The sequence below is a fragment of the Papio anubis genome, chromosome 13, assembly GCF_008728515.1.
Source record: "Papio anubis isolate 15944 chromosome 13, Panubis1.0, whole genome shotgun sequence".
NCBI classification, from domain to species: domain Eukaryota; kingdom Metazoa; phylum Chordata; class Mammalia; order Primates; family Cercopithecidae; genus Papio; species Papio anubis.
This window is the reverse complement of record NC_044988.1, coordinates 11,896,651-11,918,834: the sequence shown is the minus strand read 5'-3', so window position 1 is coordinate 11,918,834 and position 22,184 is coordinate 11,896,651. Positions and strand designations below refer to the sequence as shown.

At 34.3% G+C, this 22,184-nt stretch overlaps 1 protein-coding gene across 1 annotated transcript in view; it reads right to left on the bottom strand.

The window, feature by feature from the left end:
• The window catches only part of AGTPBP1 (ATP/GTP binding protein 1), a 198,666-nt gene that overhangs the window by 105,228 nt on the left and 71,254 nt on the right, over positions 1–22,184 (bottom strand). The window contains 3 exon segments of the mRNA XM_021927597.2: positions 8,489–8,666; positions 10,673–10,881; positions 14,160–14,197. Coding sequence (XP_021783289.1) covers positions 8,489–8,666; positions 10,673–10,881; positions 14,160–14,197 — 425 coding nt within the window.

The window sequence follows — 22,184 nt, the reverse complement described above, 5'->3', positions numbered from 1 at the left end:
GCCAACGGTAGAATGTGACTTATATAAAGTATTTCAATCACCAAAGAAAAAGTAAACGAGATTTCTTATTTAAAATGTCTCTAAGGCTGTCCCAGCTATTGACAAACCAATGAGACAATATGAGAAAGTGCTTTAAAATTTGGAAAGCACAGTAAAGATGAATTGTACTAATGTTCTCGGTTTTTAAAAATAATGTCTTACGTTGCAACAGCCTGAATGAAACATCTTGTTTTCTATTTATTATAAATTTCAATGACTCACTTCATCCCTTTATAATTGAACCCCTCTCTATTTGTTTCAATGATGGTCATGTGCCACATACTGTGCTATGTGCTGGGAATTTTTTCCAAAGATGTGTAAATCGGGGTTGTCTAATCTTCTCGTTCCCCTGGGCCACACTGGAAGAGGAACAATTGTCCTGGGCTACACATAAAATACACTAATACCAACGATAGGTGGTATGCTTAAAAAAAAAAAAAAAATGACACACAAAAAACCTCATATTGTTTTAAGAAAGTTTATGAATCTCTGTTGGGCCACATTCAAAGTCACTCTGGGTTGTATGTGGCCCATGGACGCGTGTTGGAAAAGCTTGGTGTAAATATAGTTGCTTCCCTCAGGTAGCTCATGAGGTTAAAGAGCAGAAAGGAGTAAACATGTAATTATAGTACCAAAGATAAACACTAACGAAGCCATAAACTCCAAAATGCTATGGGAAAACGAGGAATGCAGTAACTAACTGTAAACTGCTTGGCGCCAAGGGGCTTGATGTTGACCACTTCACAGAACAGGTGATATTTAAGCAGTATCTTGTAGAAAGTATAACAGATTTCTATGTGAATGTAATGGTGGGTGATTTTGGCTTTTAAGAAGAGGAAATAATACTACTAAAATAAGGAAGTGAAATGGTATCTTTAGAAAATAACAAAAAGTATAACTAGGATGAAGAGTATGCTTATGAAAGTAATGAAAGGAAAATAAAGAATTAAAAAATGAAGGATGTTACATAGTAGGCCAAGTGGTTTTGACTTTCAATATTAAGAAGATAGGCACTGAGAATTTTCAAGACAAGAATGGCTTAATTCAATGTTAAAAGGTGAGAGAGAGCATATGGGTGGAGGGTGACCAACAAATAGGAAAAGAAAAAAAAAAACACTGTCCAGACCATTACAGCAGTAACAGGAATGAAACAAGAATATCTCAGGGAGTAGAATGTAAAAGGACATGGGACCATGGATGTGGGGGAGACAAGGGAAGAAGAGGGAGAGTACTTGGAGGATTCTCATGTAAAAAACAGCTTCTAAACAAAGTAGAATATATTTTGAAAAGCTATTTTTCCAAACTCTTTTTCACTTCCACTTCCAATGCGACTTACAGCAGTGATTAACTGGCCCCCTTAGTATTTGTTCACCTCCCCTTCCTTTTAGTAATTGAGCCCCTGAGTTTTAGCTATGGAGACTCCAGCCTCCCTTGCAGCAGTCATAGCCATATATATGACCAATTTTTGGCCAATGGTATAGGAGGCAAAGTGATAAATACAAATTCTAGGTCACATGCTTTAAAAAGAAAATTGTCTTCTCCATTTTTTCCATCCGCATCTTCCACATGAGGAAACCACATAGGAGAAGGTTAAAAACACAATAAAAACAACCTGTTTTCTTTGATAACCCAGTAGAGTCTACTGCCTAGGACCACCTGTCTATCTTCTGGACGGATATGTGGGGGGAGAAAAATTCTATGTTGTAGCAGGATAGCACAGGGGTTCTGGAAACAAAATACTTGAATTCAAATCCTAGCTCCCCAGCTTACTAGCTATCTGACCTTGAGCAAGTTATATCAATTATTTGTCTTCGTTTCTTTGTCTATAAAATGGAGATATCTACTCATAGTATCTTTGTGAGCATTACAGGAGTTAATATATGTAAAGTGCCAGGCAAAGAGTATGTGTTACAAAAATGTTTATTACTGTTGCTGCTTGAGGGACTGTGCTACTGGGTCTCTTTGTAACAGCAGTTTAGTCAACCCTAACTAATACAGGTACAAATATAAAAAACAAACCACCTCAAATTCTTAGAAACAGATAGCAAAACATAAATATTCGTATTTCACATGGTAACCTGGGTTGATTTATACTTATGCCCTAACAACAGTTGGTCATGGATAAACAAGGGAAGAACTGACATTTGGAAGAAGAGAAGGAAGAAAATAACTCCTAGGAAAAAAGAAAGGGATTGCATTAAGAAAATCCTACTGCAAATAGGAAAAATGACTGCTTGGAAAGAAAGGGAGAGGAGAAAATGGAGTTCAGCATCAGAGAGAAAATATGTTTTCAATTTTTAGTCAAGCCTTTCAAATATTTTCCTTTGTATGATGTTTTCCTTTGGGTTTATACTCCAGATGTGAAATGCCATATAGCTTAGAATATCTGAGACCTTCTCTGCTATTTCAAAGATCCATTCATTATACTGGTATCAATAATTAACAATATTAATTATTGTAACTAATCAAATTAAAACCAAGGAATATAAATCAAAATTCTTACTGGTTTTCAAAATGTCTTTGGCTTATTTATAGTAAAAACAGAAATATAGAAAACAAATGTCTATCAGTAGGAAACCAGTTAAATTATACTATGACTATATGATGTAGTCATTAGAACAGTCTGCACATTCTATAAGGATTGGGAAAGTACATTACGGGAAGTTTATTTTGTTGTTGCTATTGTGCCTATAAATGTGATCTACTTTCCCTTTATGTTTTCTAAGTGGTTTTTGTTGATGCATATATACACACACAGAGGAAGGCTATTGAATTTTATTCATTTTTCTTGTAAATAGTACTTTACTGTTCTTTTGTGTAAGCCATGTTTTTACGATTGATTTGCTTGGATTTTCTATATAGATAGTAATATCCTCCACAGACACTGATAAATTTATCTCACTCTTTTAATGGTTAAGACTTTCTTTTCCCTATTTTACTGACTTAGCTAGAGTTTTCAAAACTATGGTAAATAATAATGGTTGAGAGAGGCATCCTCTAACATTTCATTACTATTTATGATATTGGCTATTGATTTGAGTTAGATAATACTTGGATTGGTCAGGAAATATTCCTGGTTTCCTTAAGAAATTTTTCTAGACTGATATGATTTTTATGAAATCTTTTCAAGGTATTTACTGAGATGATCATTTTTGTCCCTTTGATCTACTGATAATACATTTTACTAATTAAAGTCTTACTATTACAATAAACTTACTTCCTTAAAAATCATCTTTACTTGGGCAAGGTGTCCCACATGTAAACAATACTGCTCAACTAAATTTGCTAATACTTTAGGATTTTAATATTTATTTTAATGAGTGACAATGATCTGTAGGTTGTTTCAGATTAATCTTAGCAGATTATGTTTTCAGCATCATGCTAGCTTCTAAACATTCCTTTTTTTTTTTTTTTTTTTTGCTCTGGAAAATAAAGCATAGGAAAATTTCTTGAAAGTTTGGGAGAACTAATCTATGAAGTCATCAACAACCGATGTCTTCACTAAAGAAGCTTGATTGCATATTCAATTTCAAGTTTTTTACTATTTAAGTCAATATTAGTTACTCATATTTTCCTAAAATATTGTCCATTTCAATCACACAGTGACCCTTGAACAATCTAAGTTTGAACTGTGCAGGTCTATTAATAAACAGATTTGCTTCTGCCTCTGTCACTCCTCAGACAGCAAAACCAACTCCTCCTTTTCCTCCTCTTCCTCGGTCTATTCAACGTGTAGACGACAAGCATGTAAACCTTTATGAAAACCACCTCCACTTAATGAATAGTAAATATGTTTTCCCTTCCTTATGACTGTTTCAATAACATTTTCTTTTGTCTAGCTTACTTTGTTGTATAGAACATAACACATGTAACATAAAAAATATGTATTAACTGTTTATGTTATCAGTAAGGTTTCTGGTCAACAGGTTACTAGTAGTTAAGTTTTGGAGGAGTCAAAAGTTCTATGCAGATTTTCAACTGCACAGAGTCGATACTGCTAGTCCCCAAGTTGTTTTAGGGTCAAGTGTGTATTCAAATGTATTCGCAGGAGTTGCCTTTAACATCTACTTGGACTGATTTAACCACCTCTATTTACTTTGCCACCAAGGTGGAGGTATATTAAAAACAACCACCAACACTGTTTCTACCAATGTCTTTCTGTTATTCAAATGATTATAGTTTTATCCACTTTTAGTATTTGGCACATGTGTTATCTAGCTTGCATAAAATAATCTTCACTGCCTCGTTTTAAACATTTTTTATTTTGTATTCGTGTTTTGTATTAACAGTAATACTCTCCTTCTCACCTCTTTTGGGCTAGGAAATAACACATACATATTTGCTAATCTGTTTACTTTAAAGCTTTCTATCCTGCTGTCTTAAGAGACTTCACATGTACCAGCTAGTCGGATTTTGTTTTTTAACCCAATCTGGGAGTCTCTTTCCTTTAATAGGAGTATTTCATCCATTTAGACTTATTACTGAAACTGATCTGCTTGTACTTGCTTAGCATTTAGTGCTCTCAGGATGTTGTGCACCTTTGAAATTTACTTGCTTTTACACAGCAATGATGGACCCCTATAATTTCGCATCAATTTTCAAAGTGTTCATCGTCTCCAAAGACCACCCATGTATTTCTATGGGTCAATGGACTCCTGTTTAAGGATCTCTGTTCCAGATGTTACTTCTACATTTGGAGAATATATATTTAGACTATTCATATAATTTTCATTTTAGAAATGCAAGAATAATATAATATTAGGAAATCTGTCAATACCAATTTTAGCTCATTCATGTAAACATCCACTTTATAATAATTGTATTATGTATCTTTTGCCAACAATTAGTTAACATGCTCCATAATAATACCATAACAACTATTTAGTATTATATAGTTAACAGATTATAATGTTTAATACAAATACTCTTAGGTAATGTCTACATTCTTGACATCTCTAACTCATCATTTGACTGGCTGGAGTAATATTTCACATAATTACTTCAGGAAGGGCATGTCATACTTCAGGAAGAATATGTCACCTTCACATATGGTGACAACTAACAAAGGTCCAGAAATCTTGAGTCAAAACCCTTTCCTTCAAATCTCCACAGATGCAGCATTTAACATTCAGAAGAGTAAGTATCAACATCGGCTTGATTCATTCATTCAACAAACATTAAATGTATTTATTATGTCCCACACAATCTAAAGGATGCTGAAGACAAAATGAAAAAAACAACAGCCCTATTGTGATATATATTTGATCTTTGTCCCAGGTTCCTGGCACACAGCTGCTAAATCCCTTAGAATTTCCTAGGTAGAGGAGCGTCTTTTGTTCTAATGATATGACTCTTGGTGGGCCCCTTGATAACTTCAGGATAGAGGCTGGTCACTAGAAAGATCAAGGCGTGATTAGACAGTTGGAACTTCAGCCCCACTCCTCAACCTCTGAGGAGAGAGGAGCTGGGGACTGATTTTATCAAAAATAGCCCCAAGCAATCATACCACATAATGGAACCTCCTTGAAAACTGTAAACAATGGTATAAAAGCTCAGAGTTTTGGCTGGGGGCAGTGGCTCACGCCTGTAATTCCAGCACTTTGGGAGGCTGAAGCGGGCAGATTACGAGGTCAAGAGATTGAGATCAGCCTAGCCAACAGGGTGAAACCCTGTCTCTACTAAAAAATACATAAAAATTAGCTGGGCATGGTGGCATGTGCCTGTAGTCCCAGCTACTTGGGTGGCTGAGACAGAAGAATCACCTGAACCCGAGAAGCAGAGGTTGCAGTGAGCTGAGATCATGCCACTGCACTCCAGCCTGAAGACAGAGCGAGACTCCATCTCAAAAAAAGGAGAAAACAACATACCACTCAGAGTTTCTGAGTTGGTAACACATCATGGTGCTGGGAGGGTGGTGTGCCTGGAGAGGGCACGGAAGCCCCACACCCCTTCTCTTATACCAGGCTCTATGCATCACTTCCATTTGCCTGCTCTCGAGTTGTATCCTTTATAATAAACCCATAACCATAAGTAGAGTGTTCCTGAGTTCTATGAGCCATTCTAGCAAATTACCAAACTTGAGGAACAGGTTGTGAAAACCCCCACCCCCATCAACTTTATTGCCAATAGGTCAGACATACAGGTAGTCCAGACTTGTAATTGTTATCTAAAGTGGTGGCAGTCCTATGGGACTAAACCCTTAACCTGTGGGTCTGTACTTACTCCAGGTGTTCAGTGTCAGAACCGAACTGAATTGCAGAACACCCAGCTGGTGTGTGAAGATATGGAGAATTGGTTGGTGGGAGGACAAAAGACACATATTTGGGGTCAGAAATGCTGCGAGTAAAAGAGCTCAGACCTACCCTTGTGGACTCACATTCTAGCTGAGGAAGGTAAATAATAACAAAGACTGTGAAACATATAATGAAGCCTGACGTGAGAAAATAATGAAATACAAAGCAGTGGCAAGGGTGCGTAGTCCCAGCTACTTGGGAGGATGAGGTGGGGGGATCTCTTGAGCTCAGGACTTCAAGATCAGCCTGGGAAACACAGGGGAAGGAAGGAAGAAAAGGAGGAAGGAATAATGGAAATAGAATGAGGGTATTTTCCTAGTATCTATACACTTGCTATTAGAACCCTCCTCTCCCATCTGAATCATGAAGGCTTGTCAGTCAAGGTAAATATGCATTTCTAGTCCAGTGACTCATTGGTCTGAGAAGCAGGCATAAAAGGAACCAAAAGAAAAATATAACTTCTCATTTGTTCCCATGTTTGGTGAATTTGCTGCACTAGAGGTCAGCTTCCTCTATCCATCAATCCAGACACTAAATAAAGAATTTGCGGGGGCATATCCTACCTCCTTCCTGGTGTTACTACTGGCCGCAGCACAGGGAAGCCTCACCAGCTTTCCACCAGTGAGAACCAGCACTTTAACCCCCACGATCCTACGCTGATATAGGAAAGAAAGGGATTCCAACTGCTTCCTGATTGTCCCCCCAAATTGGTGCTGACGGCACCTCAACTTTAGCAGAAGATAATGCATTCCTGGAAGTCTGATGCTGCTCCTGCATTTATTCACAGCTCCACTACATTTCTTGCATGTTCTGTATTTGTTCCATGCCCCTTTTACCTAGTTTTCAGATTTGGTACAGATGTTCTCCTGTAAAAGGCTGTCGGTGATTTCAAATGGAATGGAAGAAGGGTATCGGACCATTGCTTTTACTTAGCTTTCTTACTCATAAGTCCTAGACTTAGTCTTAGACTTTTCAACATTTTAAAGGAGGTTTCTAAATAATCCATTTTGATATTTTGTGTCAAACTGTGTTTTAATAATTACATATTTTAAAAATAAAAACGTAATAGTACCCTATGACATATACCATTAACAAATTTTTATCAAGGATAATGAAACTAATATAATTCCTTTAAAACTATTTTAAAACACTTGCTTCAAATAAGAATTTTTATATATAAAGAATCTTCAAATTTTTTTTTCAAAAAAGTAATCAACTGACAAGAAAATACTATAGAAATTCTATTAAAAGCCGGGACTACTTTCTCTTCTTCACTTTGGTAGATGTTATCAAAGAAATTCTTCTTCCCCACATAAATAAACTTAAACTCTTACTTCCTCTACTGTATACCTACAGTATAATATGGAAAATGACAAATAGTCTGCCTCAGATAATTTCATATTTTCATCCAAGTCAGTCATGTGCAAGTTTTTGTTAAGCATAAAACCATAGTAATTTTGATTAATTTTTTTTAACTTAAGAAAAAAAAATTCACTGAAAAGTTACAAATGTAAACCCAAACACAATTACCTAAACATTTAATGTTTATATTTTTACACTTTAAAAACATACATAAGTTGGGCCGGGTATGGTGGCTCATGCCTGCAATCCCAGCACTTTGGGAGGCCAAGGCAGACAGATCACTTGAGGTCAGGAGTTTGAGAACAGCCTGGCCAACGTGGCAAAAACCCGTCTCTACTAAAAACACAGAAATTACCCAGGAGTGGTGGCACATGCCTGTGATCCTGGCTACTCAGGAGGCTGAGGCAGAAGAATTGCTTGAACCCAGGAGGCAGAGGTTGCAGTGAGCTGAGATTGCACCACTGCACTCCACCCTGGGCAACAGAGCAAGACTCTGTCTCAAAAAAAAAAAAAAAAAAAGTACGTAAGCTATCAAATAATGTTCCTATGTGAAGCTTAATTATTTCACAATTCACATTTGCATATATACAACACATCCCACACCATTTCGCTTAATTATTGCCTCCAATTTCTTATATTTAAAGAAATGCTTAAATAAAATAAAATGTGAATGTTTATCATGTTCATTAAGGCCTTCCTTTGCTGAGGAGTTAGACATAAATTAAAAAAAAAAAATGACAGGGTCACATAATTCTAAGAATCTACAAAAAGCAGCAGTAACCCTGTGATCCTACCTTCAGGGGGTAAGCTGTAGAGCTGAGCCACAGGACCAGTCACAGGAATAACAGGCAACTGGAAATGAAAAGAACTTTTAATTGTTGGGAGTGGCAGTCGATTTTTTGGGAAACACTTCCTCATTATCAGACTGGAGGTATTGACAAGAGGATCCAGAGTCCTGACTGCCAGACATTCCTGTTTTTAAAAAAAAAAGAAAAAGAAAAAGAATGGTTTTGATGAATAACTGAACCAATTTTACTTTACTTCAAAAAGTAATACATTAATAATTTTCTAGAAACAAATATCTCAAAAACCAGTATTTTAACACAGAATAATTAAAAAATAGCTTTACTATTCAGAATTATCTATCTGTAAGTAAGAACCCCATGTGGCAAATTGAGAAGAACTTTTCCTTAAATATTTCACTAAGCAGAAATCAGTACCATCTTTGGAATGACTTGGGGGGACACTTAGCAAGCCTAGGGCATAAAATAAAAAAGATAATTTAAGGGAAAAGGGGGAAAAAAGATTAAGCAAGAAAATTTGAAAAGTGCAAGAAATTGAAAAACAACAACAACAACAAAACATGCATTTGACTAAACCTTCCTCAGAACTGTATCAGTTAGCATGCAATAATACCTCTCATAAGTTGGCTATTCACCTTATAAAAGGATAGCCTGAATTTCATAATATAAAGGTTTTTTGTTTTTTGGTTTTTTTTGAGACAGAGTCTCACTCTGTCGCCCAGGCTGGAGTGCAGTAGCGCAGTCTCAGCTCACTGCAAGCTCTGCCTCCTGGGTTCATACCATTCTCCTGCCTCAGCCTCCCGAGTAGCTGGGACTACAGGCGCCCGCCACCACGCCCAGCTAATTTTTTGTATTTTTAGTAGAAAGGGGTTTCACTGTGTTAGTCAGAATGGTCTCAATATTCTGACCTTGTGATCCACCCGCCTCAGCCTCCCAAAGTGCTGGGATTACAGGCGTGAGCCACCACACCTGGCTCACAATATAAGGTTTTAAGAGTCTGAGTACCATCCTGGTATCTAATCTGGAGAAGGGTTAAGGGACATGGGATATGAAACTGTCATATAACAATAGTATTATTAGTGACAATTGACATTTAGATGGTACTCTGATACACTGTAAAAGTTTCCATATACATTTTCACATCTGACCTGTCAAAACAAATGAGAAATTAAGATCAGAAATGTTAAGTGCCATAAACCAAGTCACCTAACTCTTCCTCATATATAAAATATCCATCAATGTCTATACTAGGAATAGTAAAAACAAGTGCATATGATTGACCTAGAAAAGAAAAAACTAAGGTAAACATAAAATATGTGTTCAGATATCTTAACTCTTGTCACATAAAAATAGGTTGTGTTTGTCATGTGTAAGACCAGGAGGGCACAATCAATATAACTGACTGATATTTTCAAAAAGACAGCTTTCTTTCTAATAATTATAGCTTTCTTTTAAAAAAACGCGGGTGGGGTTGCACTGCAACATCCTCATTCCCCATAGCTGACAGTCAACACAGATGCTGGAAAAGATCTCACTAAATATATTGTCAAAAATGTTTATGCTTAAAATGGCTGGCAGATCTAGCATTCCCAGTTCCAGGTTTCATTTTTATACCTTCTCTATTCAAAGAAGCCTCTATCCAGCAGGAAAACATGCACAACACTCACAGACAACAAAGCTGCTTCACAGGCTATAAAGGATCCACAGATACCTCATGAGAGGAGCATACAACACTGAGTACAGCCAACTACACATCCTAGAAAACATGGCTTCATGGAATCCCCTCTTGCTAAGTGGATGAATTTCTACTTCTTTCTTTTGCCTTTCAAAGAAAATTTCACATTGCAGAGCTGTGCACGGACCATTTCCTCCAACTCAGCCTGAGGCCACATGTGAGAAATAATGTGTGTCTTTCACTTTTAAGATTTTCACATGTGTCTTTTACTTTTAAGATTTTCACATGTGTCTTTTACTTTTAAGATTTTCACATGTGTCTTTTAAGATTTTCACGACTCTTTTACTTTTATTTTCACGTGTCTTTTACTTTTAAGATTTTCAAAAAATGCATTTATCATGTGTATATGTTTCTGAGTATTTGTACACTAATTCAGTTTTCTTAACAACCAAATCATATCATTAGTACATAATCAGGATAAGAAGAAGAAAATAACTCACTTGTGAAGTGTTATACAGAATTTTCATCCCATTGGCATCAATAAATGCTTTTCTTCCCAACTTGATGTTTGTAACACTTTTTAAACTCTGTAAAATTCCTTTCCGAATGAGCATGTTTCTATGCCGGTTATCATGGCGGTGCCAATCTACATAAATTGTTAAAAGCACTTGGACATATCCTCTGTCTACAGCTCTCCTGGCATTTGTTTCTTTAACAAAAGAAAATTGAGAAAGAATATTTTTTAAATGATGAGAGAGAGTGGTAGAATAAATCAAATTTAAAATATTACCTCAATAGTATGATGGATACTTATAATTTTTTTTCCAAAACAAATGACAACCACATATTTAAATTTTTTCTAACAAAACAAATATGAAGTTCCAGAGAGCAAATTACAACCTCTTCCAAAATCTGCCTGTATACTGTTTCACAATTTATAAACATCAAAATCTCTTTACTAAAATTAGAGGAACATCTTTTTAAATGCTTTTGTTTACTAACAAAAGCTTCATGTATTTTAAAATTTATGAATATACTGATTTTTGTTACACCAAATGAAATGTATAAGCTTTCTACTTGCTAGTTGTGAATGTGATTTTTAGAAGATCCGCTATCATTTTTATAATTTATATTACAAACTTTATGTTCCCACTGAAATAAACCCTATTGAATTGTAGCTTCTATTGCAAACTTTGTTTCCACTAAAATTAATTGCTCTAATTACTCCACAATTATATAAATATTCATACTAAAACAATGCTCATTTAAAAATACTTACATAACTTTTTTAGTAAATGAAATTTAAGGAGCATTACATGATTAGAGAATAGTGCTTTGTGGCTTTCTAGTCATTAGATTTTTACTGCAGTAAGAACTACACTAAAGGTTTTTGTAAATACTCAATTTTATTGGAGTAGAATTAACATATCCACGTTTGACCTAATTTTATTATTTTTAAAAGTATAGTATTTAAAATTATTAACCATAGGGTGTATTTTACTCAGATAGTGGCAAGGGAATCACATCAGAGCAACATACCAACTCACCCAATGCTACTCTGGCGGGTTAATTACAAGGAGCGCAAGATCATGTGCAATACCCATCTGAGGTGGTTTAATTACAAGGAAATACTAATCTTTTCTTAATCTCAAATATACCTATAAAATAACCACTAGGTTCACAGTATGGACACTAAGATAATGCAATAGTAAGGCTCCAATGATTTTAGTTGCCTGAATTATCACAGTTTCTAAATGTGCTAGTACAAACCTAAAACACAACACTGAGATGAACTTATTAATTCCCTTTCAGAACTACGTTCTGACATTAGGCAGAAGACATTTACTAGAGCTAGAGAAAAGATTTCTTAAGTGAAGGCTTTAAACCCTCTATTGTGTCTACAATAGCTAGTGTGCTAAGGCTGTGGCTGTTTACAAAATCACTTCCATTGTTTTGACCAAGAAAAGCTTCATACATTTTACATGAATATACGCTTTGTTTATACCAGTTGGAAATAAGCCTTTAGTTTACTAGCTGTGAATGTGATTTTGTTAAAAGCCATTATGATCATTCTAATTCCTATTACAAACCTTGTGTGTTTCCACCATGATTCCCAATAGCCTAAATGGTATTTATGAGAAATATTAAAATTCTTCATGAAAGATCAAGAAAGAAACTTGCCCATAATTCAAACACAGGTGCTGAGTGCCCCTTAAAGGAAGTGAACTGAGCTACATGCAATCTGTGCTGAGCACAATTAAAACATTAGTAAAGGGAACTTTATTCATGTATTCAGTGTACCAAACTCACAATTAGCCTATGTCTCTTCTTCCCTCTCTAAAATCTAATTGATCCTTTTAAAGAAAATGATTGCTCCTCCCCACCAAAACCAAAACAAAATTTGAAAAATAAATGAGAATGCTCCAAAATGCCATGATTTGTTTAAAAATATGCAGTACACTACTAAATTTTATTTTGCATCATTCAATTTTCATCCTATTTAGGGCTATGTGTCATCTGAAAATATATTAAATATAAACTGAAGTCATTCTACTTGTCAGTTACATTTCTTATTCTGATGGAATAAACAGGTATGTTTGCCCACCACCCTCGTTTGAAAAAGCAGGGAGTAAAAAGGAGACTACTAAAAACTGAAAATATTAAATTACAGTCATCATGAATTAATTGATTTCTATAAAATACTTGCAACTTATGAGAATTTTAGCTTTTACTAACTTAGAATTAATGACTTTGCTATCAGTGATCCTGAAAATTAGTAAGCTTTAATAAAACTTTAGTTTTAACAGCTATTCTAATCTACTCCAAATCAAAAGTATTTGCCCATATTAAGAATTAATCTTTATACAGTTTAAACTACAAACTCAGGACCCATCAAAGCAAAGCTAAAAATATCTTCTAAAATTAATCCACATGTGATCTTGGTCTAAAGCTTACCACATCATATATGAAAATAGAGCTACACAGCTAATCTAATTGAGTGTCATATACTTCATTTGAAAAATAAAGTTGTTAAATGAGAATTATATTATTTACTACTAATACCTAAGGTGATTTTTTAAATTTAATAAATCATTACCAAATATTAGATTTTTGATCATTTCATTATTTGCTATTATTTAAAAAAAAAAAGAATTCTGGTAATTCAAATGTAAGGGCAAGTTGGTCTCACCCCTGACAGACAGTTCTTGATGAGCTAGCTATTAATTATGTTTCCCTTGTGGAGGGTGGAATGTGGTGGGGACATACAAAAGTCACCCAGCCACCAACACAGATTGTTAAGACCAAATGTTACTGTGATTAAACAAAATGTTTATTTAATCAACCAATAGACCCCTGAAGCCCAATAAAAAAATATTTAAAATAAAGATACTCAGTATCTTGGAGAGAAACAATATATATAAGTACAGACGATTACTCTCCAAAAGCATAAGACATATCTACTCCAATGCTTCAATTCTGATAAGGAAAACAGTGCTTTCTTTTGTAAATGAATTAGGCTGTAAATGTATATTGTCACATTTTCTAAATGTTATGTAAACTTACATTTATGGCAGAAATAAAATTTGTAGGGTTCTAAGTTACTCACAAAATCAGAGATAGTAGTTGTTAAAGATATTTCTTATAGTAAAAGTTCAATACCATGTTAGCTTTACTTTCAAAACATGATACTTATATATTTTCCTCTACTAACGGATCGTAATGTTATCTAAATTACTTAGAAATAAGAAATCAATGTGCTTGACTAAATTATACAAATGTACTAAATAAATTATAGCTCAAAAACATAATATGGTATTAGTTATGATGCATAGCAACTACGCTAAAAGGAAAAATCAATTTTGACATTAGAATATTATAAACCAGTTTTATTACTATAGTCTAAATCTACATTTCCAGTTTCTTTAACATAGTAAATAGAATTCTCAGAAAAATAGTATCTAGTATTTCTAGTATTTAAAAACTTACTTGATTTTAGCAATGCAGCAAGAGTGTCTAAAGCAACCCTGTCAACACAACAAGAAAACACAAACAACAACAAAACTAGTAAAATTAATCTACAATAGTAAATTCATACAATCTTTTTCAATAAGTCATTATTCTATTATCTATTCCAAAGTTTATTCTTTTTTAAGTTAATTATACATGGTATTTCTCTGTATGCATCTCTCTCTTCAGCTTAAAATTGGATATGAAAAAGACTGAAATATCAATAGATGGGAACAAAAAAATGTTTTGAGAAAGAAAAAGAAGGAAATTAACAATGTCTAAGTTTTTGCCAGAAGTTAGATGAACGGAATCATTCATTAGCCTCTGTATCTGACCTGAGAGTTAACAAAGGAACCACTCTATTAAAAATCATACGCCGTGACTTGCAAAGGAATTAAAAACAAATCTTAACACGAGTTTATAACAACAAAATTCTATAGATATTGTAACTTTCTGACTTGAAAGTTATTTCCGTTCTATCGAGGTATATATCCTCCTATTTAAGGCCATAACAAAGGAAAAATATTTTGGAACTTGAAGGTTGGGGAGAAGTATGAGCCCTTACCATTTTTCAGCTATGACGCACTAAGATGAGTAAGAAGCCTAAGTAATATCTCAAAAACTCTTACTGTCCCTTAGCGGACAAAGCAATCACCCCCAAAATCGAAAGTATTTAAATTGTATTTGAACATAAATAGTCACACACAGTGAAATCAACTGCCATTAATCAGCTGTAAAAATACACATAATATCACCAAGGAAAACCTGTAATTCAAATCACTTATTTTTAATCAGTTACTGAAGAAATGGCACTTAATTTCAATAATTTTTAAAATGTAAGGCACATATTATGGTACCTCTTGGTAATACAGCAACAATTACAATTAATTTGCATTAAAATTGTGTATATTATGAAACAATCATTTCACTCACCATTAAGCATTTGTTGAATGCCTACTTGATAACCACAGTAGCAAGTTCTTCATGGTTATAAAATTAGAAAACAAACTTATCTCTTCCACAGATAATTTTACAATCTACATAATGTAATAAAAGAGCACACCTATGAAAAAACTGCTCAAGAAATTAAAAACAAAAAGGAAGTAATAAAGTAAAAGTTGCATACATCAGCAGTAAAAGGGAAGTAGCATGACTAGGTGTAAGTAAAGGTAAAGAGCATAACAGATTACAAGACTTAAGATGGGTAGGTAAAGTTCATAGCAAAATTTGAAACAATAATCCAGGACTAGGCACACGGTAAGTGCTTAACAAATGCCCAGTAAGAGGAAGTTCTTAATGGCTACACTTGCATTTACTGACAAAAATAAAGCAACCACGTAAATCTTTATAATAATGTTTGTAAAATAATAAATAAATTCATACCTGTAACTTCCTCAAAACAATGTGAAGTGTTGGTGAGTTAAAAGTAAACATTATAAAATTTTGTATTACATTTTCATTGCATTGAATTATCAGTAAGAAACTTTCCATACTTTTACACTTATGCAATAAAATGTACAGGAGAATATAAAACTATGAGAACAAGGATGGCTTTTAAATTGTTCAAAATTAAACACAAAACTAAATGAATGTTCCATATGAGACTGCGATTTATAAAAACTAAAATGGAAAGGAAAACTACTTCAGCAAGACCTGACAAATGCCAGACACTGTTACAGGTGCTTTATATATGTTTTCTAGTTTCCTTCTTAAAACAATTTTGTTCCACAGAACTGAAATATAACAGGCCTAGGGCCACATAAAATGTCAATGCAACAGAAAATGAAGAATGTAATTCTCTTGTTAAGAAAGGAAATTATGAAATCAGAAATGTCAGGCTCCCTTTGAGAAGGCTACCTGAACTTTCACTTCCAGACAAGATGGAGTAACAGAAACCGGATGTACCCTCTCATTTGATGTAAATTCTTTTTATGGACAAAATGGAATGGCTGTTTAAGATACTGGATATCAAGCAATGAAAGAGAGAGATCCACAGAAATGGCAAAAATGAGATGGGCCCTACAACTGCCCCAGCTTACTACACCTTGAGAGAGACCAACCCACAGCACAGGGAGATGGAACCTAGGTAGAGTCTGGCAGATCCCAAAAGTTGAGCAGATGAACTCCCTGACTGAGGACACAGAGGGTCCAGGGAGGTCAAGTCAATTAGAGTTCACAGGACAGAATACCAGAAAATGAGAGCTGTACAAAAAGAATGCTCAGGGATTTTCAGCGAGTTGTGTTGGAATATTCAGCAAAGTAGTGATCAGCACATGTGTGTGAAGTAACTACTAAGGATGGGGAAAAGCCATCCAAAAGGACTGGAGAACCACATTCAGTATTCATACAGGGCTGAGAACTGTGCCTGTTCCCACCAATCGCACTGGAAATCCTCGTAATTCATTGGGTAGAGTGCTCCTAAGGATTCTGCCTCAGTAGTGGGGAATAATCAGTCCTAAACGGTGCTTTGATTCCTTCTAACAAACGTGAAAAGACATTTACAGATCAAACTATTTCCAACTAACTTAACCACATCCCAGAACAAACCTCAAGAATATAGAAATACGAAAATATCCAGCACTCAACAAGGTGAAATTCACAATGACTGGCACTCAAAAATTATCAAGCATGCAAAAAGCAGGGAAAAAAAGACCCACGATTATAAAAAAAAAAAAAAAAAAAAATTGAAACAGACCTAGACCTGACATAAACATTAGAAAACATTAAAACACTTATCACAATAGTACTCCACGTGTTCAAGCAGAGGAAAGATTTAACATACTGCAGAAAGGCAGTTTTTCTGAAAAGCTACCAATTGATCCAGCCATTCCACTCCTAGATATCTATTCAGCAGAAATAAAAAATATATGACCATAAAAAGTCTGTGAATGCTTATATATCCCAATAAACATTCACAGCAGCTTTATATATATTTGTAACAGTCAAAAACTAAAAACAACTCAAATGTCCATTAATAGGTGAATGGATAAACAAATTACAATACAGCCATATAATTGTGAGTACTACTCAACAATAAAAAGGAATAAATTTTTGATATGTGCAACATAAGTGAATCTATAATGATACATGGAAGAAGCCAGATCCACCTCACCACGAAAAAGAGTACACACACTACGATTCCATTTAGATAAAATTCCTGAACTTACATGTAACCAAATCTACAGTAATAGAAGGCACAGCCATGACCTCTAGGGCCAAAAGAGACGCAAGGGAAGAACTACCAAGGGGCACAATAAAGCTCTGGGGGTGATGGAGATGCTAGCTTGATGTGGTGACAGTTTTTCACAGCTTTAGCCATATATCCAGGATCACATTATGATTTTCATGGGCTCCAGACGACTTCTTTGCCTTCATAGGCCCCTCCCTTCAAAAAAGTATTTAAAATTCATATAGCATTTTACAACCATGTTGGTGTTGGTATAAAGATGAATACACTAATATCACAAATGAAAACACTTTCTTCAGCCTAAAAGTTCATTTTTTATATGATTTTTAAAGAAATTAAAACATTTTTATGGGACCCTAGAAGTACTGTGCCTACCAAGCCTAAAGGCTTTAGCCCAGCCTATATGTTCATTCTCATCAAATTGTACACTTTGAATGTACAGATTTTATCATGTCAACTACATCTCAGAAATGTATTTTTAAAAACAAGTCAATGTAATATAAGAGAAACTAAGTAAACCCCTCTTCCTATGGTTACTCTGTTTAATTTCTACATGTTATAAATCTCTTCTATTTAAAAAGTGATTAAGAAAGCTGAGACAAAATATTTCCTCCCCAAGGCACTAAACAATCTGCTGATTAATCATGTTAAGAAGGTCTCAAGACTCACTGCATTACATGTATTATCTACAGTAAGTAGCAGACTCCACTTACCATTCAATGTAGTATGTTTCTTACCATTACTAAGAAGGCTTCTTTGTCAAACTTTTATTAGAGACTACCATGATCCATCAAAAACATTAACTTCTACATATATACATAGAAGTCAAGTTTTGTGAAAGACTATGCAAACTATGCAAAGTTAAGACACAGCTAACATAGAACACAGTGAAAGATCACAAATTGTGCTTACTGCTAAGTACATGCAGTTAAATCACTGTTATGGGGTGAATTGTATCCAAAGAGATATGTTGAAGTCCCAATCCCCAATACTCCAAATATGACCTTATTGGAAAACATCGTCATTGCAAATGTAACTAGTTAAGGCAAGATCATACTGGAGTAGGTGGACCCTTAATACAACAGACTGGTGGTGTTACAAGGAGAGAGAAGACAATGCAAAGACAGACACAAAAGAGGAGAGTGCCACGTGATGATGGAAGCAAAAACCGAAATGCTACGGCTGCAAGCCTAGGAACATCAGAGATTGCCAGCAAACCACCAGAAGCTAGGAAGAAGCAAGAAAGGATGCTCCCTTACAGGTTTCAGAGGGAGCACGGCCCTGCTGACAAGTTGATTTTGGACTTCTAGCCTCTGGAACTATAAAACAATAAATGTCTGTTGTTTTGAGCCACTCAGTGTGTGGACTTTGTTATAAGAGCCCTAGAAAACTAATACAGTAACTTACATGCAATCACTTACCATGAACTCACAAGACTTTCCTTTCTACAGCTGATTCTTTACTCAAAATTGTAAAAATCTTAGAGTGCTTTCAGAAACTCTCCCTACTGGCAGTTGTTACAACTGTTTAAACCAAATGAAAGTGCTTCTGACAGTTTCTAATCCTGAAATAGAACATCTTTTTCCTGTTGATGTTTATTTTTCAACACTGGAAAGCTGGGATATGAACCCAGTTCTTTCGGATGGCAGTTTCTTATTTCCAGTAGATTCAAAGATATAGTCAAGTTTGGTGCAAAGTCATCTGTACATTTTTACCAAATGTTATTTAAGAGTTATTTTTAGAACTTTACCACAAAGAAATCGCTGAAATTCTATAACATTTATAAGTCAGAGTAAATTAATGTTCCAAAAGAATTGTAAAATATTAGATTTATTGAAATGCATAGTTTGTATTATGTTAATTAATTAAAATTTCTCAGTATAAATAATTTATACTTCCTCATGTATTTTTCCAGTCTTCATATTTCCACAAAGAATACTACAAGCAACGATAATTCAAAAAGTAGTCTGTGGCTTATATTTAGGAGATGTGAAGGAAAAAAGCTTAAGTCCCCAGGTACTAGTGAAGTGACATCTACTTTCAGTTGTAGGGCAGTCCTTGCAATGACTTCCAAACCTATGGGGAAACTCAAAAAGATACAGTTAAAATAACCTCCTGAGTTGCTTCCTTCTAGATTAACAGTTTTAAATCCAAAACCTAAAATTTAAAAGGAAAGGAAGCATAAGCCTTCAAATATACCTCTTCCTCAATCTCAATCTTCTTCCCATTAAATGTGGAGCATTGTTTAAAGGGAGGAAGAAATACAACAGAAAGCTCTAGATGTCTGAGGTTTTTAGTTAATTAGAGGAGAGACCCTCAGATTACTAAAAATGATAAGAGATCAAGATATAGCAAGTTTGGTCAATGAATGGCTTGTTCTTTTTAAAGTAAAAATAAAGTAAAAGATTGCTTTTTCTTTTTAAAGTAGAAATAGAAAAATAATGAATAATTCATCTTTTCTCTGATGTTTTAGATCCACTGATTTCTATAAGGTTTTGGATATACCCCATGTGGTGTATTATAAAGATCCTTTTGAAATGCTCCATTTCATTTCCCCTGGGAACATTTTATATTAGATTTGATAACTTGGTTATAATAGAGCATGAAGTACATCTTAAGTAGGAGATCATGGACATTATACAAAAAATAAATTTTAAAATGCCGTACCGATTAAGGGGAAAAACAGCATATAAATGAAAGCATAAAGAATGTACTTTTAGTGTTACCTAGGAATCATTCATACACACACTACTGCATTGCTTACCTAAACTGTATTACATTAATACAGGCATTGTGCTAATTATAGGAATCATTTCATTACAATCTTATAATAGAGGTGCTAATACTATTACCATTTTACAGACAGGAAACTGGGGCATAATAAATTAAGTAACTTACTTACATCCTAGGGCCAGTAAATGATAGAGCTAACATGCAAATCCAAGTCTGTCTGCCTGCACAGCCCACTCTAAACCACCATAAGACGCTAATATTCTGTGTTACCGATTGTGATACAAACATTTTGTTTGCTTTGTTACATTTCATCAGATAGTCTGGGATTGTGTATAATTCTTACGCAGCTGTAACTATGCTGTCATCCCACCAAATGATATTTAAAAAATAATTATATGTGCAAGTAAGTTCCCAAAATATTTTAAAATATTTGACCGTTATTAAGAAGGGGTGAAAACACTGGAAATGTCCTGAAGCCTATTTGTTTAAGAGTAAAATCTAATCAAATAGTTCATGTGGACAAGTTCTGCATTACAAAAGATTCACAGCTAATAAACACAGGACAGAAATAAAATTAGATAAGTTATTATTTTCCAACCACTAATGAAACAACAGATATAGGCAATGTCATGAATGACTGCTAAATCACTGACTGAAAAGTGGATGGGGACATTTCTAACGGATAGATCACCTCAACTCAATGATCTTAAGTGACATAAAACAAAGTTGCCAGCTCCACCTATGAAATATTTTTGACCAAAAAAAAACCAAACCAAAATCCCAAATCTAATCAAGCCACAGTTTTATCAGTATATAGAAAACATAAGGGTATATAGAAAATGTAACTCATATGTTAAGTTATTCCAGGATATAGTCAATGTAAGCCAGAACATGGGACATTTTAAAAGACCTATCACTCAAGTCCTTCATCACATAAAACAAAACCAAAACATAGGAAGACTTTTTTTGATTTCACAAGATTATGAGACATAACAATCAAATATAATGTAGAGACTTAATTGAGACCCTGAACAAGCAAGCCAACTGCAAAAAAAAAAAAAAAGGCATTTCCTACATAATCAGAAAATATCAGATATAATGGCTGATACTTGCTTTAAAATACGCTTGGAAAAAAGAAAAACAGAAAAGGAAAATGAAATTAAAATGACAGATTTTTGACAGTAAAACTGGGTAACAGATACAACAGAATTCATTATATTATCCTCTCTACATTTGTGTAGGTGTGGAAATTTCCTAAATATAATGAAGACTAATGCATGTATCTTGTTTGGATTCTAAGTCAAACAAACCAACTAAAAAAGGGCTATTTTGAAACAACTGAAGAAAACCAAACACAGACTAGATTTTAGATTGTATTAAGAAAGTATCAGGAGAGAGAGGTGGAGGATCACTTGAGCCTAAGAATTTGAGGCTACAGTGAGCCATGATCATGCCACTGCACTCCAGCCTGGGCAACAACTCCATTTTTCCCTAAGGATACTGAATTCACAGCTGAGAGAGGGAGAAAGAGATGTGAAATTATTTTAAGCTTTGACAACCAAAAATGTGTACACTTAGTGATACATAGCCAAACTGCATCTCAAAAAAAAAAGAAATTAATAATTGTATTGGCTATGATTGTAGTATTCTGCTTATTGTTAAGTCCTTATTTAGTAGAATTATATACTGAGGTATTGAGAAAATAAATAATATTCAAAGAAAATAATCCAAGAGAAAATATCTAGGATCTGCTTATAGAAATACACACACATTTATGTACATATAAAACACCTGAGATTTCTTAAAAGTACCCCAGGAAAAACAAACAAACAAAAGTGTGGAGTGGAAATAAATGAAACAAAAATGGTGGAATGTTCAGAATTGTTAAACACAATAAGTAATTAATATAACTCAATATAATTAGTTTAATATAATATAAACTCTATTTTATGTATATTTTTAAAATTCCACAATAAAAAAAAATTTTAAAGAAAGAACTCTAAAATGGTTTAAGAAAATATTAAACTGTAACCAATAAATGAGACATGACTTTCATTTTCTGAGGCTGAAAGGCCTAGGAATGA